The 16,228-nt window shown below is 43.7% G+C and overlaps 1 protein-coding gene across 1 annotated transcript in view; it reads right to left on the bottom strand.

The window, feature by feature from the left end:
* LOC142564462 (serine/threonine-protein phosphatase 4 regulatory subunit 4-like) overlaps positions 1-15,499 on the bottom strand; it is a 43,565-nt gene extending 28,066 nt beyond the window's left edge. The window contains exons 1-9 of the mRNA XM_075675464.1: positions 14,919-15,499; positions 14,218-14,266; positions 13,175-13,283; positions 8,796-8,869; positions 6,771-6,877; positions 6,265-6,372; positions 4,847-4,968; positions 4,515-4,625; positions 1,425-1,573 (exon numbers count right to left, since the gene is read on the bottom strand). Coding sequence (XP_075531579.1) covers positions 1,425-1,573; positions 4,515-4,625; positions 4,847-4,968; positions 6,265-6,372; positions 6,771-6,877; positions 8,796-8,869; positions 13,175-13,283; positions 14,218-14,266; positions 14,919-14,998 — 909 coding nt within the window. The 5' untranslated portion in view covers positions 14,999-15,499. The remainder of the gene's footprint in view (positions 1-1,424; positions 1,574-4,514; positions 4,626-4,846; positions 4,969-6,264; positions 6,373-6,770; positions 6,878-8,795; positions 8,870-13,174; positions 13,284-14,217; positions 14,267-14,918) is intronic.
* Positions 15,500-16,228: the final 729 nt, after the last annotated feature.

Raw genomic sequence — 16,228 nt, 5'->3', positions numbered from 1 at the left:
AGACACCGCTGATTCCCAATTCGATTGTCAATTTCATGGCTCGTAGGCCTAACACAACTTAACTTCGCTATCATAAAATGGTTTATTTTATTTTGTTATTCATAAAAGCTTTTCTTTGACGCCGTAGTGGCACTGCGAGCACAAGACGCTATCTGCAAACACAAAGCCCTATTCTAAAACTCTCCTGCATGCCCCAACGCTAACGCCTGCAAAGCTCTTTGGGGCCCAAACTTTCGGAGTCCCTGTTCTAAAACTCTCTAATGAATTTAGCCAAACCAAGATTTCATTGCAATTGGCCTTTCATCTTACTAAGGTTATCATCTTCCATCTCACTGCTGGCGGAGTGAGCAATGAATTGTGTGCCTTGAAAAGTTAACAGATGAGAAAAGGACTAACGCAGACCCTTCAAGTGTTTACATTAGCCAACACAAGCCAAGTACAAGAGTCCCATGTGGTTGAACTGCAACGAGGTGCACACATGAACTAGTTGGTGACTAATTATGGCCCAAAGCAACAGGACAAGGACAAACACAGCTTGAGGACACAGATGACACTTGGAGGTCTCTAGGGTTGAGGATTGAGCGAGTTGGTATTGCATTCTAAGTGCGTTCTAAGTGAATTCAGCGCTCTGTTCTTTCATCTGGCTGGCTTCGTTTGTTTTTTCCATTCTATGTTGTGCTTTACCAGTTTTATAACTTGGAAGTCTGCTTTGCTGAAATTTGGGTTGAGATACTGCCAAGTCACACAAGTCTACCACATTTTTTTTCATCAAGAGCGTACAACAAATCATTTCAAGTGCAAAGCACATATTTTTTTTCGTGTTGACAGATGTAAATTGTTTATCCTTCTTTCTGCGACTGTTTTTCACTGGCTAACTACTCTTACAAAGTTATCACTCAGCATAAAATGTGGCTACATGTATCTCAAATTTCTTGAATGTTGTCGTGGATTCCATAACGGAGAAGTCTTGACTAATTCAACTGCCTGCATGTCGCAAAGAGTGGAATAAATTCTCGAACATATGCAACCACCAGCGATTACGCTAGAATGTACGATGAGTCATGAATAACTAGCTAATGCACTCAATCCACAAATTGGACTTCGACGACTGATGACTGTGCTTGCTTCCATCCTTGTGCTTTTGAGCGCTGCTTCTTTTCCTGGACAAAAATACACTCAACATAAAGCTAGATTCTTAGCCAACAGTATGGCAGTATTTCCTTCTTCCTATCATTATGAGAGAATATTGGTATGATGTGAGCCAATTCAAAATACACACTCAAGGCTGATGGGGGAACAACAGATGCTCTCGAATGTTAGGCAGACATTCCCCTTACTATTAGTTCCCCTTGTACCAAATCAAGATGCACACTCAACAGTGCATGTGGTGACGAAGTGCAATACAATGTCCAGATCAGGCTTACAGGAAAGAAGTGGGCACAAGTCCGACGACACCGGCTGCCGGCGGCTTGTGAAGTGGGCATTCTGTCTGGACTGTTCTTGGAGACACACAATCCGGTGGTCGACAACTGTTGGTAGAGCTCCACCAGCCAGCCATCCTTCTCGACAATTCCTGCAAGACAGCCTTAAGTGAGACGGCACCTGCCAAATGCCACAGACAAGAAGGCTCATAAGAAACTACACTACCCCTTTCAGGCTTAATGCTTTAATCCCTGTACTACGAAGCAAAGCACAAAGCAAAGGGTTTTATGGATGCTCGACTCTCGCATCTCCTGGCATTTTTCATCCTCACGCTAGCCTCGAAAATGGTCGGCTTGCACACCCACTCTGTCATTGGAATCCACAAATGATGAAGTTCATTAAAATCCACATGCTGCCTATCCTTCCCATGCTGGCCGAATTGTCATACTAGCAGTTCCGATGGACACCAGCACTGCGGTTCCCTCTAGTAATTGTTGTAGGAAACTGATAGGCTGCAATAGGGCAGTGCCCCATAATCTCTAAGGCCATGTCTTTGGCGCTCAGCTTGTCCTCGGGCAAACAAAATGTACTGCACACATGCTTAGATGCACTGAAAATGCTGAGTTCCTTCCAGTGAACTTAATTTGAAGTGTCAGAGCCAACTCCAAAGCATCCACTGGCAGTGGCTTAATTAACAGAGCACTGATGCGAGACAGCGGGCTCCTGAAGCATGAGCGACAAAATGCCATGCATTTCAGACGTGGTGTCTGCAATATAATGCAATAAATAAAGCGTTGTGCTTACACGAGGCTGTGTACGTGGGACAAAACGGCCACTGCAACAGCAATAGCTGTCGAAGGCAATAACAATATCCCCAAAATTATTGAACATTGCGACAGCAAGTGACACATGGTCACTATACTAGAGGTGTGCGAATACTGAACAGCAAATGTCGAATCGAACATAGAATCAATTCAAGAAAAAAGTGCCATATATGGTATATCAAAATATCTTTCACAAAATTTAATGCTTACAAATTTTGGGCAAGAAAATGCACCACCGCACATGCTGAGGGTCTCTTAGTATTGCATAACAAGAACGTAGCAAGCAGTCAGTCACATAGGTACATAGAAATCAAGATATATGTACAGTACAGTCTACTCTTATTAAAGGGAACTGCAAATTATTATGCAAGTGCTGACTACAGCTCAGTTCTGGTATATGAAGGTCTCGAAAATATCTTTTTATCAATACAATATCTGATGAATACAATCAAGTCCTTTTTTCCCTCTGAAACTAATGAAATAGTGAAGTTATGTTGTACTGAACACAAATGAAGTTCTCAGTTTAATACAGTGAACTCTCACTTAAGTGAACTTCAAGGGACCGAAGGAAATAGTTCACTTAACTGAAAGTTCACTAAACTGAATATTCACTAGACCAACATAAGGCGTGGCATACAGAGTCAAAAGTTTGAAGTGCAATTCATGGGGCAAAAGACATGGCATCCATAGCGTTAGAAATCTGTGAAATGGAATTTGTACAAATCAATGAAAAAGCACACCACGTGGGTCGTTTGTGCGCACACGTGGAACCGACGAGACTGGAAAGAAAGACACAACGACCATGCCACGAATAGCCGGTTGGAAAAAAACACACACCACGTGGTTTGTGGCGAGACAGACCGCCGCTTTGCTCTGGCAGCGTTGTAAGCGCCAGCGATGTTACTTTGTTCATGGCCTCCAAGGTTACATGCTTGCTCGTTTTGTGCCAGCGATCTCGGAAGCCATGCCTCGTTGCCGTTCATTTTCCGCACTGCCACTTTGCCCCAGGTGTGCTGTAGCGCCAGCGACGTTGCATTGCCGCTGGAGCGGCGGTTTGATGAGGGCGGGCATCGGTTGCGCCTGTAGTGCAGTGCAGTGCAATGCAGTGCAAGCCTTGGTCCTCTGAGCGAGTTCGTTAAACTGAAATATTGACTGTTCCGAAATTTGTTTAAGTGAAACATTTTTGCATAGAATCTATAAGAAAACTGCCGGGGATTTTTTAAAAGTTCGTTATTCTCGAATATTCGATAAACCGACATTCGTACAACTGAGAGTTTACTGTAGCTGGCCAGTGTTTTATGGCAATCGCTTACTGCATAAAAAGTTTTGTTATCCAAGTTTTCTCCAATATACAGAAAGGCTATTCTAACTTTAAGGCAAGTGGGTAACCGCAAGGCTAATTTGCACGACAGACAAAAGGACAACGCATCACATGACTCGATCACCGCTCCATGCGTAGCCATCGTTGGCACAGTGTGGGTGGACTGTCGTCAGCGCTGTCGATAAAGAGCAGACGCCGTCTGGGCCGTTTCATTGTCAGGTTAACCGCGATTAGCCACCTGTCCAATGATTCTGACATCTGGAGAGTCAGGGCCAGCTTGCATGACAGCAGCCTCTTGCACCGTGGATTGAGTCCAGGAAGCCACGTCCAGTAAGAGTGGAGCCTGCGGTCTTTGCAAATCTTCTTTAGCTGTGTCTCATTGGACCTGTGGTTTGGACCTGTTGTTTGGACTTGTGATCAGTGGACCGGTTTCGTCCCGAACCCGCGTTTCCTGGACTAAGGTTCCCCATCTTCTCCCAGTCCTAACCTGGAGCTTGCAGCCTTGGAAGCCTTCCTGAACCAGTCACAGGATTGTAGTGCCAGGCTGGGTTAGGTGAGTTCGTGACCACCAGTGCTGTGCGTGTGTCCAAGGCTTGGTCTTCAGCTATGGGCCACTTCAAAAAGCTAACTGTGATTATCTCAAGCCACTAGTTCACCTCGACACAAGAGCTTCACCAGGCGTGAACTCTAGTCGTGCCATGTGCCATAAGTTCAGAGTTGTTCGTAATCATTGCTTATGTGTAATTGTAATGTGCCATAACTCTGATTAATGTGGTGTTTTGCGGCACAAGGGCCAAATATGGCCAAGGAGCATCAGATCCCATAACTGTAAACACCTGCCCCAATACAGAGCGTTCAGTGTCCATTCCCTGTGACTGTTCTGCCTTGTTCGGGGCCTGGGCCCACCTTTGCACACCTCACAGCATTAAAGCCATGTCCTTTCTCACCTGTAGGCAGGCGGCAGAGGGGTCCAAACTGCGTAGCCAGGAAAGCCAGTTCGCCAGCAGAACGCTGCCTCCACCGGAGAACCAGCGACACCAGGTTGTCCCGGCACGGCACTACAAGCAGAAAAGCACCAAAGCTGGCTGATTGAAGTGCTCTCAAGAAGGAGTGAAAAAGTACAAAAGACAGAATGAAATGAATAATGACACACACTTGGGTATTATGGACTCATTGACGTGCTGAAAGCTAAATGTGTTTGACGCAACAGGGCATTGCCCTCCCCACCCTTTGTTAGCTAAAAGGGTTTGTGACAGTAACTGCTGTAAGAAAAACGTACCGTCATCCAGCAGTCCCAGCATAGTAACGGTAGCCTCCAGGGCTGCACGTCGAACTGCGCTGTCTGCATCACTGGACAGCTCTACCAGACAAGGCAGCAGGTACTGCTTTGTCATTCCCAGCCTGTAACCACAATAGAGCATTGAACATCGCTTCATTGCTTCATCCTTATGATCGCACTACATTATGTCCACTGAGCAACAATGACTTCTTTCAGCGATCTTCATTTACTCCTGTTTTGCGCTGGAAATTGGGTGCAAATTGTATTCGGGGGCGTGCTAGAATCGTAGAAATATGGTAATTCTTTCACGTTTATATGAGTAATAACTCGAGTTCCTTTTGTTGACATACCATTAATTCTTTACTTTTATGTGTTATAGCACTTGTGGAACTTGTACTAACCTTATCTTGCCATTGTTGCCATTGCTCGGTTCTCATTGATAAGTATGCACAGTACATTTTTATTGCACAGTATAAGTCTAAGCATTCATTAAGCATATGTGTCTATGAAGTTTATCTTATGCATGATGACATGCGGCACTTTCATTTATCACTTTTTATTTTATTGCGTGTATGTTTCGTGCCCTGCTTCGCTGTCATATATTGTTGCAGGTTCAGTGCTTTTCAAGTTTTCCCTTTGCAGCTTTCTCTTCACCCTCCTCCATTCCTAAATGAGAAATAAAAGTCATTGATTCATATAATCTCTTTCTAAAATTTCTTGCAGATTACAAATTTTGAGAAAACTGACGCATCAAGTTTATAACTCTGTAACTCGGCAATAAAAAGTGACGTGTATCTAATTTCCGTAAAGCGCACCCTTTTAGACTTATAAACAGACAAAACTGCTGTAGTACTACACACAAATCTGTAATTTACCACTGAGTTGCAAGTAGAATTCTCACAGATCGTCATTAATTCTGTAACAATTTCGTCTAAGCTGCAAACTCATACATGACATTTGTCTACTTCAGATTGCTCTGACAGGTCCAATCTACAGAAAAGCCATATCCGTTTTTAATACTACCAAGTTACGCATTTGTAAACTTGATGCTTCAGTGTTTTTCCAAAGTTCGGTGCTTGAGTCATTTAGAATACAGTAAGTCTATCTTTACTGGTAAAGTATTAACTAGGCCGGAGAAGACGTCATCAAAACCTATGATATCATGGTAAGCTGGTGCAGAAGCTTTAAGGTAGCACGGCTACCCATGTTTTGATTTCGCACCTTCTCTGGCATGCCAGGCCTCTTCTTACAATAAGGGTGGCGTATTTTTTTTCCCTCGATGGTAAATCAAGGGTAATTCGAGGGTAATTCACAAAGGGTAGTTTGGTAGCATACCTTAATTTGTAAATACAGGCGATATAATTTTTCTCATCTGCATCACTTGAACTCCATCATAATGGTAAGCGGCAGGCACTCACCCGATGGACCGAGTGAGAGTGCCCAGCTGACAACACATGCTGGCCCGAACGTCCGGATCAGGATCCCGGCAGAGGGACTCTGCCAGCGGTAGCAGCTCCTTCTGCACCCTTTTTAACACAACCAGAAAAATTTGGCTACAAGCAAACATTTTATCACCCCTCAAAAGCACAGATGAAGAACTATGTGTTAGTCTTGACATAACAATGTCCCATTAGGAACATCATTTTATTTGTAGCATCCAGTAATCATCATAAAATAAACTAAAACTCAGCACTAACAAATATACAGTAGGCGACAGTGAACAGAACCATGGACATGAGCAGTGCTGAGATACAAAACGATGCATTTGGAGAACTCTTGCCTCAATATAAGTGAGTGCATCCTTACACCTTTCACCTGCAGGTTTGCTAGCGTACAACTACTCATTTATAACCAATTTAGCCAAACTGAAATTTGTATTTGGTTGGCCTTTAAATGCAAAATGGAAGACAGAAAGAGGACTTACACAACTGTTTCCAGCAGTGCGGCCACTGCACCCAACAGACGGCAAGACACTAGGCGGGACAGGGGTGACTGGGACACCTGGCCCTTCTGCACTGCGACTGGCAATACCTGCAGACGTTTTTAGTTGTAGACATGCAGTTTCACAAAATGAAAATACGGTAGACTACGATTAAAGGGAACTTGAAGGGACAGAAGTTCTGTTTACCTTAAGTTTCAATTAAACAAAGGGCACAAGAATCGCCAAGAATTATTTTACTTTAAAAGCATCCGAGTGTTTTTTGATTACTGTGGTGAAAAAAAAAAAGACTTCACTGCACTCTGCTTGTAATATTGTAGCTTCTTTGCACAAGGTTGTGGTCACGTGCGATAAGATTCCCGATACTTCTGTGCAGTCCTTGCATTCTAAATGGCACTGCGGACTTTCAACTACATATTTTACCATAAGATCGGAAACGGTAACACACTGGAACAGTAATGTTTACACCTTCGTCAATAAAATCACCGTCTTTGCTAAGAACTTCACTGATTATACTTTCAGCTGTGTCTTCAAAGCAGTAACAACGGCATCGTCAAAGGTGAACCTAGCAGTGTGAACAAAGCAGTAGTTGCAGCCAAACTGCAAGATCCTACCTACTCCTTAGCGATCTCTTCCGGCTAACAGATCATTACGAAGTCCTCATGGTGGAAACACCACTGCAACTTTGCCATCTTTAATTTGCATAATCTCTGCCTCAAGTGCCTGATGGATTGTTTTTTGTCATTTACAGCATCACCATTTGGCATGTTTGGCAGACCTTTGCTGTTCCACACATCGATGAGGTAAGTGGTGGTTCAGGTTAAAGTTTCATTTACCCAAAGGTCAAAAAAAGGTGGGTTCCATTTCACCAACTTTTGCAAACACTGAGTCCATGGGCAGCCAACCAATGCTAATACTACTGTTCCGTTTATCATGCATTTCCATCTAAGCAAGTTTTGTTCATCAAGAGTCCACCGTATGGTCATTCATATAACAGTAGCTCGCAGCTATGAAAGCTGTATGCATTTCCACATGGGTTTCTTCATAGAGGTGTTTAGAAGCCACAACTCATGTGAAACTTCCTTTCTTTTTCAATGTTAGTAAAACAAGAAGTTTGCTGACAATCCCACGACTTTTCCAGGTCGCTAGACGCCCCGATGCTATATGCTGATCCCCAGACAACGTACACGAATTTACAGAAGTCTGCTAATTAAGTTGGATTCACTCTTTCCAAAATTAACAGTTGCTTCAATGATAAGCTGCAAACCATTTCTTCAAATATGAGACACCACAAGCTGTTCACGCGGCTTCATGCCCATATTCTTGGTTAGTATGTTAGTCTCGTTAGAAAAATCTACATTCGCAAACACTGAGTACATTACTTAAATAAAAAGGGCAAGTGTCTTCTTATATTCCCGATTGAAAGGTAACAGTCCCATCATGCCTCATCGCTTACCCATCATCCCATCGACCCAAAATGTCCCTTGGCATATAGCAGAGGGTAATACCACTGAACGAAGACTGTCTGTAATGCGGTGGCTGTAACACTAGTGCTCAAGTTCACGTTTATTAGGAAGGTGGTGCAAAAGGGATGGTTACACAGATAACAGAAGCACACAGGTCAAGTGCTGGACTAACAACTGTGTATTTCTTTTCTCTATGAGCCCTGCCCTCTTGCGCTCCTTTCACAATGAACCTGAACCAAACTGATCCCATTTCACACCTTATTGCAGAGGTTCTTGGCACCGAAAGGCAGCTATGCAAACGCAGAGATGACAAGAAGGATGAGAATGGAATGGATGTTTACTTATGTCTGCATTGCAGAGCTTCTCAAGGCAGCCGGGCAAACACAGGCATGATGAGAATGCAACGCATGTTTCCTTAAGTCCATGCCTGCCCCCTGCCTTTCAATACCATAAATCCTCACTAACTTGCTCAACTCTCAGTTGTCCCAAGTTCAGAGGTTGTCCTCCTCTGAAACTGAATTACAATCAGTAATGCATGACACACCTGCTGCGATATTGTGGCCCTTGGTAGAAGCTCGAGAACATCCAGCAGCGTGTCAGCCCAGGCAGTCGCCACCACTAATCAAAATAAAAGTAAATAAAGTGTGAACAGAAAGAATACTTGCTCTGTTTTGAGTTTTTGTCAACTAGCAAAAGAATCAATAAGAAGTGTATAGAAGGGCTTTTTTAACGAAGGACTCGCACAATAAGAAGTCTACTAAAAACACGTTTTTGATGTCATCTGTTGCAGGTAAAGGTGAAAAAGAAGCAAAGCAGGAAAAACTCCGAAGAGCACATGGCGTGCATCGTGAGCATACCTGCCAATCTGGAAATTTTTAATATTCATAAAATTCCATTGACACGATACTGAAAAAATGAAGGTGAGAGAGGGGATAACAAAAATTTGATTAAAAGCTTGCTCTTGTCAGGGATGCATACGTCTTTTATTAAATATGATTTAAATTCAGATGCAGCACACAAGCAACCACAAACTTGGATAGCAAATAGTGACAAGGAGCACATTGCCATTAGAGCAAGTTTTTTTCAGCGACAGCTTCAGGAACTTCTCCGTGCAAACTTGCCCAAAGTAAGCACCTCTTTTGCATTCTTTCACAATCAGAATATTTCCAATGGAAAGTTTTCTGACTAATCAGCAAAACCATTTTGTGAACAGATATAATTTATTCATTAAACATGACGAGACATTCCTAATATGAGCCTGAATTCGTAAATTTCTCAAATTACTCAGGAAAGCTGGCAGGCATGCATGATGCATGACTTTCAGGAGAATTAAGCTGGCGATCATCTCATGTGACACGCTCATTTTGAATTTTCCAAAGACCTATTCTGCCCAAATGTTGAAATCTACTCCACTTCTACGAATGCTATCAAGGTACAACACAAGGTCTCCTTCAAGGCCAAACAACAAAGCAAACTAAAGTGAAGTTTATTGTGCGGAACAGGCGGCTAGAGCAGTTACATTGGGCAGCGCTCTGAACCGTAACAATTCAGCACTGTCTTCCGTGAAGCAATAACGATGCTGCAGACGATGGCGGTGTGCATCCTCTTCAGTTCATGGTGTCTGTCTTCTTCACCACAATCAATCTTGGGAGAAGGAGCAGCCATCTTGGCGTCTTTATCAGTACTGACCACGAGCAGCTCACAGTAATGCTTCAGGCAGTATACATGAACAATGTCATGTACATGATGACGGAGGTCAGAGTGTACGCTGGACAGCGTGATAAGGTCTATTGAAGAGGGGAAGAAATTTTGGAGAGGCCAGGAGCGTTCGAAGGTACTGACAGCCAGACGAGATCATCGGGAAAGAAGGCAGGTTGCATATAGTTGGCCGTTTCTGCCGCTGTTGCTCAGAGGTGGTGAAGTAGTGCGCGCGTTTTGAATAACCCTTTTAAGAGCTTTAGCTCAGAGGGCTTCTATCTAAATACACAGGAAAGGAGAAATAGTTTTTCTCGACAAATACTGCACCGAATTTGATAAGTTTTATCTCCGAAAAGCATTTCTGGGCCTGAGCTAAAGCTTCCTCTTAAGGATAAGACATAATAATATCCAAAGGAAAAATGTATTTTTCGTCGAAATGTGCGAAATGCCGTGAAAAAATTGAGACGAGGCACTTAATACCCCTGTCACATGGACACTCAAAAGTCTTTTGAGCAAAGACTGCCCAAAAAAAAAAAATATTTAACTCACACACACAACAGGGAGCGCTCTCTTTTTCAGAAGCCATCTTTTCTGGAAGCGCAGTATGTCAACCTCTTTTACGGACGAAAAAGAGTGGCCTCGAAACCAGCGGGCGCCAGAAATTATCGCGTATTAAAAAAAAGTTAAGTGAGTGCATATTTTTCTGTAGCCTAGGCTCATTTTAAAAAATTATTTTTGGTCTCGCAGAAGGTGTAGTAATCCCAGCAATGTTCATTTTCTTCTTCACCCTTGTAAGCAGGTCAAATGGGTCTTGTAAGCAGGTCGAATGCTCCCTAAGCTGCTACAATAAACCTTTATGATGATGTGTTGTGTTTTGTGGCGCAAGGGCCAGGTTTGGCCAAAGAGCGCCATGACACGTGGTAATGTTGACGATGTACTATGGAAGATGTGACTTGGCTGTAAAGTGGCCTAAAAATATTCGCTGTAAAGTGCGTAAAATCTACGTGCTATAAAATTATGGTGATGACTAATGACGAATACTATGAACATTAAAATCGATCGTAGAAGAATGATGCAAAATATAAAATATATAAGATGGTAAAATTACTTGGAGCACTGCTGCCTCGCCAGAGCCCTTGAAACACAAGGGCCTAGAGGCGCGTGCTATACGAAAGACCTATCACAGCGGCATCCTCTGAAGAGAGGACCCGCTACGAACATGTGGGGATAAAAACATGCAGGACAACATCTCTCAGAAAACTTAGGACTGCGTTGGCGTCAAATAAAGGTTCTGGGCCGAGTAGCATCACGGGATGTAGGGGGATGTGCTGCCGATATGCTAGGGAAAAATGTTTCCTTCTTTCAGATTCGGCTGCCCGACACTCCAGGAGAACGTGGAGGATGGTCAGCCTCTCCCCGCATCTACCACAGGTTGGAGGATCATTTCCAGTGAGTAGAAAGTTATGCGTGCCAAACGTGTGTCCTATTCTGAGGCGACAGAATAGGACATCTGTTCGCCGTGATTTTGTTACGGAGGGCCAAGAACCTAACTGTGGCTTTATTACATGTAGTTTATTATTTACTTCTGCGTCCCACATACGTTGCCAGTGGTTTCGCAGTTTCCTTTTTGAGAAAGGCTTCAGGTCTGTGACAGGGACCAAAGCAGTAGGATGAACTGCATGCAATCAAATGGATGTGGCCATCTGGACCTTTACATTAACGTTTCTTAATCCAGCATTGTCAAATTTACTTGAAAACTGTGTAATACATTAAGTTTTAATTTTTTATTCCGAGATGCACGAGTTTATTTTGGTCGATTTTATTTCGAACGCTAGCGCCACATTTGCAGTGGTGTGTCCAGAAGGAAACACTAAAAAGAGAATGTCAGAGCAGTGTGTCTGCTGCGCAACACCTCTTCAATAAAAACTTGGTAAACGACCGCTTACGTAAGAGTTTCTGCATGCTCGTGTGACAGAAGCATAAGACTGCTTACATGTGGGAATGCGGAAGCATTGTAGTCACTTTGGTGAAATGTTTTCGCTTAGGTATTCATCTGCATGTCACCGTGCACGTTGTAAACTTGCACGGCGTTCTTGTTGTATCACGGTTTTGGTTTCAAAACCAAGTTCACCTGCCTTCAGGGGGCGCTGCCATAACCAGCCATGCCTATTTAACTGGCAGCCCGAACAATAAAGTCTTGGTACCCATCAGCATACTAGTCTTTCCTTCTGGCCACCGTCCCGGCGTCCCCGGCACTGGCGTCCATGATGGCTGTGCCGATGCAACAGCTCCATTTGAGACATGATGGTGGTGGTATGCCTCATTTTATACACTAATGATTTGTTCTCGAGAATGTTGTTGTTTGCTGTCACGTATGTGGTTCTTGCCCACTACGGGGATTTAGCCAAGAAATGGATGCGCAGAGTGCAGTGGTGCTATTTCATATTGAAAGATTGTTAGCGTGGGATAGAAGATGACAACAGTGACCGACACACCACTAAAAGTGTTGCATGAGCTTTTGCACATAGGGAAGACGCGATACCGGGTTGTGTAAGGCACTGAGAAATTTGACATCAATCCGAGAATTTCTTAATGTGTTTTTACTTTTTGCGCCATCAGCCACTATTGGTACCGTGTTTTGGTCATGCTGCTGCCAAATTTTCGCGAAATGGGGCATATAATGCTTTTCATTATTAAAGATAGTCAAAAAGCAGAAAAATATTTGATGAAATCTTTTTCAATGGTAGGTTTGTTTCCTGTGGGCAAACACCAGGCAGAACACCAAAAAAAGTTTCACCCCAAGCCAGGGGCACAGCCATAGATTGAGGGTAGTGGGGGTGGACGTACTCAGTGTGCCACCTTTGGTGCTTGTCATATGTGAAACAGAGGTGAACACCACATTTCCTCTACGTTTCTTATATCACTGAAGCTGAGGATGGTGCATTGATTTTTTGTCTCTGACCATGCTTTCAACATGCCAAACTTCTTTGTCCTCTGTTTTTGGTGGTCTAGTCCAACAAACAGCAAAGACACTTAGCCAAAAAGCGTCATACTCGAAACCAGAACTCAACAAGTAAACAATATTTTTTTTTTCTTTTCTGTCTGTTGGCAGCACTCATCCATAAAGGGTTGACCAGACGGAGAAACTTGTTAAGCAAAAGGCCTGCCATTCCCTAAATGTAATATCACCAGCTAAAATGACAATCTAACACGCTACATACATACCAGGGTCTCTGCTCTCTACGCTGGATAGGATGCTCTGTAGAAGTGACTGTGCGAAGGACTGGGATACCAACGTGCCACCATCGAAGAGGTGAACCAGTGACTTGCCATCCTGCACGTCAATTTTGTAAGCGCTCACAATGGGCCAGTCACACAGTCAGTTCATTCGCAAGTAGTGACATTCCTTAGTGGACTGAATAGTACAGGAACCAGATATGTTTTAAGGAAGGGGTTGGGCAGAGGGAAATGACGAGGACCACAGCTGCAGGGTTAGAGTCAGTGAACAAGACTGCTTTACCCGGCAAACACTGGGAGGAAGTCAACTGCGGACCAGTGTTGAGCCACTGATCGGAATCAATTTCTCATAGTCTTTGAGTGTAGCTGCGCCTAATAAGCTGTCCCCATCTGAATAACTCCTTCAGACACCAATAACTGTAATTACTTGTGTAATGCCCAGACTTCTTTCTGAATAGGCCAAAGAAAAACTTCTTGCAGTTGAATTCTTGTGAGAATCGGTATGTTTAGGCAGATGGATGTGTTCCACTTAACATACAGACATCTTTCGCCACACATACTTGCATTACAATTAAGTAGCAAACATAGGCAGTCATTTTGTCATCATTATGCATGAACAAATTGCATCTTGTGACTGCCACTCTCGTGGCCCCTGTTCATTGCTTACTGCTGTACGCAGTGAACACACAATATGCGTTTCCGTTTAGACACTTCCCACTTCCAAAAAGAAAGTGTAGAACGTGAACTCATTCGTACATTATATATATATATATATATATATATATATATATATATATATATATATATATATATATATATATATATATATATATATATGAATGAAGGCATGTAACAAGCCCGCATAATAAACACACAGTGTACTCATGTTGCCAATTGTAACTTCTTTATTCTCTTCTGTCTCCCAACCCCCGTAATGCTGATTCTGTCTTGTCTTCTTCTTCAACTGCCTGAGCACGCATTAAGGCACACGTTTTGAGGCACACGCAGTTGCCCGTGCAATGCACTCTTACCTGTTGTGCTGGTTGCAATGTTGGCTGTGCTCCATGCTCGTCAGGGGATCTGTCAAATCAATAAATAACGACTTCATGCTACATCTTCAAATAATCAGCAGCACACACACTGCTTATCTGTGGCACTTTAACACTATTTTTAATATGTTGCATAAACGCGCAGATAGCCTTAAAAAATTAGGCCGCTCATTAAACGAAATCGTGCAAATTACGCAAGAAAGAGGCAATTTCTTGGTCACGAACGACAATGTAAGACATTTTGGAACACTGACACTAACGGGAGACAAATTTACGGAACATGCCAGGTTCAAACGTCAACCCAGGTTCAAACGTCAAGCGTTACGTAAAGTCCTTTTGCACATACTCATTGCATTTCAAATTTTAAAACTCGTTCAACTGCGCGTGCATAACAATTCGCGCAGGCATAACTGTCGCACCTTTAATTAACAGCGCGTCGGGTAATTTGCACGAAAATCGGAAAAACATTTACACGACTTGCTCGCTCCTTCGACCGCTCAGCTTGTCCTCTTGAACGTCGAACAAGGAGCTTTCGAGACCCGAGTTGCAGCACTCATGCGTTTGATGCTAACGAACGATCGACACAAGAGCGTCTACAAAGTTTGCCGCATTTGTAGGGCACTGGACCGCAATCCACGGGTCTTGGCTATTCATACAGATCGAAGATGAGGAAGTTGATATACCTGCAACCGTCTTCAGCCGGCATCAAAGGCGGCGACGAGCAAGACATCTCGCGAGGCTCCGAGACGTTCGCTGGCACCATGGCCCAAATTAGCGCTCTTCTGCTCGCTCATAGAGCGGCTCGGGCGACGATTTCATCAACAACACAACACTCTATCGCCCGCGTCAGCTGCGCGAGTTGTCAAGAGCATCCCGAGGCGACGTCCGGAAAGATTTGAACGCGCGACCGCCGCACAGTCAGCGCGCTACGCGAAGGAGTAGGCATTTCCCCGTTTTCCGAGCCTCGTCGTTAGCACCACACAATATTCACAGGAACGGAGAATCGCAAACGTTCTTTCTTCCGCTTCACCTAGTAGGACTGCGGGGGAAAAAAAAAAGCGAAACTCTCAAGGACGAAGGCGCAAAGTCGTGATCCGTCGGTGCCCCCTGCTCGCAACTACAAAATCAAAACATCTGCGAGCGCGACACCACAGGCGACACGTGCAAAAACAAGAAGCCAAACAAGAAACAAGACGACGATGATGATAGGACATCACTGGCCATCACGCATGGTTGCATGCATTGTAGGAAACTCTATGGTTGCATGGGTTGCGCGTGTGATATTTTGCGGTGGCGCTGCCGCCAGTAGCGATGCCAAAGTGGGAGTAAGTAATGCCGTCCTCCTCCAAGCCAGAATGCGTAAGATCGAGCAATTTCCAACGTCATTTCTGATTACACAGCACAATGATGAAGTGTCCCAGACAACACCAAATGGCCTACGACCATCTCGAGCAAGTGCTAATGTCCCACGTCCAAAAAAGGAAGTCATGGGGATGTCGCATGGGCTTCAGTGAACGTATGTCCAATAGAAGTCCCTGATTGGTACCTGAATGGGCCCCTCCATGTAATATAAACATGTATGCGGGTATTTCAGTTCGCTTTCATAAATGACGCGCCATGTTGAACATCATTGTTTAAAACGAATATTTTATGAGCGATCACGCTAAACTTGTGTAACGCTGCACAAATTACATGCCTTACAGAAAAGGGCTCACAAGATGTCAGTTTATTTACTATAATTTTGTATTGGAGTCCTCCTGCTGTGCGGGCCTTAGCTACTGCGCAATGCGTGTAACAATTAAAAGTCGCGCGATGTGCTGCACCAGTCGTTTCCGAGATTTATATACAGCAGTCTTGCACACTAGACTAGTTCAACGTACTTAGAGCTTTGATAGCGCACAAAAAAGTCCAATGTAAATAAAGTTATTAGGTACTGAAACCGTCCATGTGACAAACCCTGCATGCATGCATCCCATTTGCCGACTTATGCGAA

The sequence above is a fragment of the Dermacentor variabilis genome, chromosome 11, assembly GCF_050947875.1.
Source record: "Dermacentor variabilis isolate Ectoservices chromosome 11, ASM5094787v1, whole genome shotgun sequence".
Taxonomy (NCBI): domain Eukaryota; kingdom Metazoa; phylum Arthropoda; class Arachnida; order Ixodida; family Ixodidae; genus Dermacentor; species Dermacentor variabilis.
The sequence above is the reverse complement of the archived record's forward strand: the minus strand, read 5'-3'. Positions and strand labels throughout refer to the sequence as shown.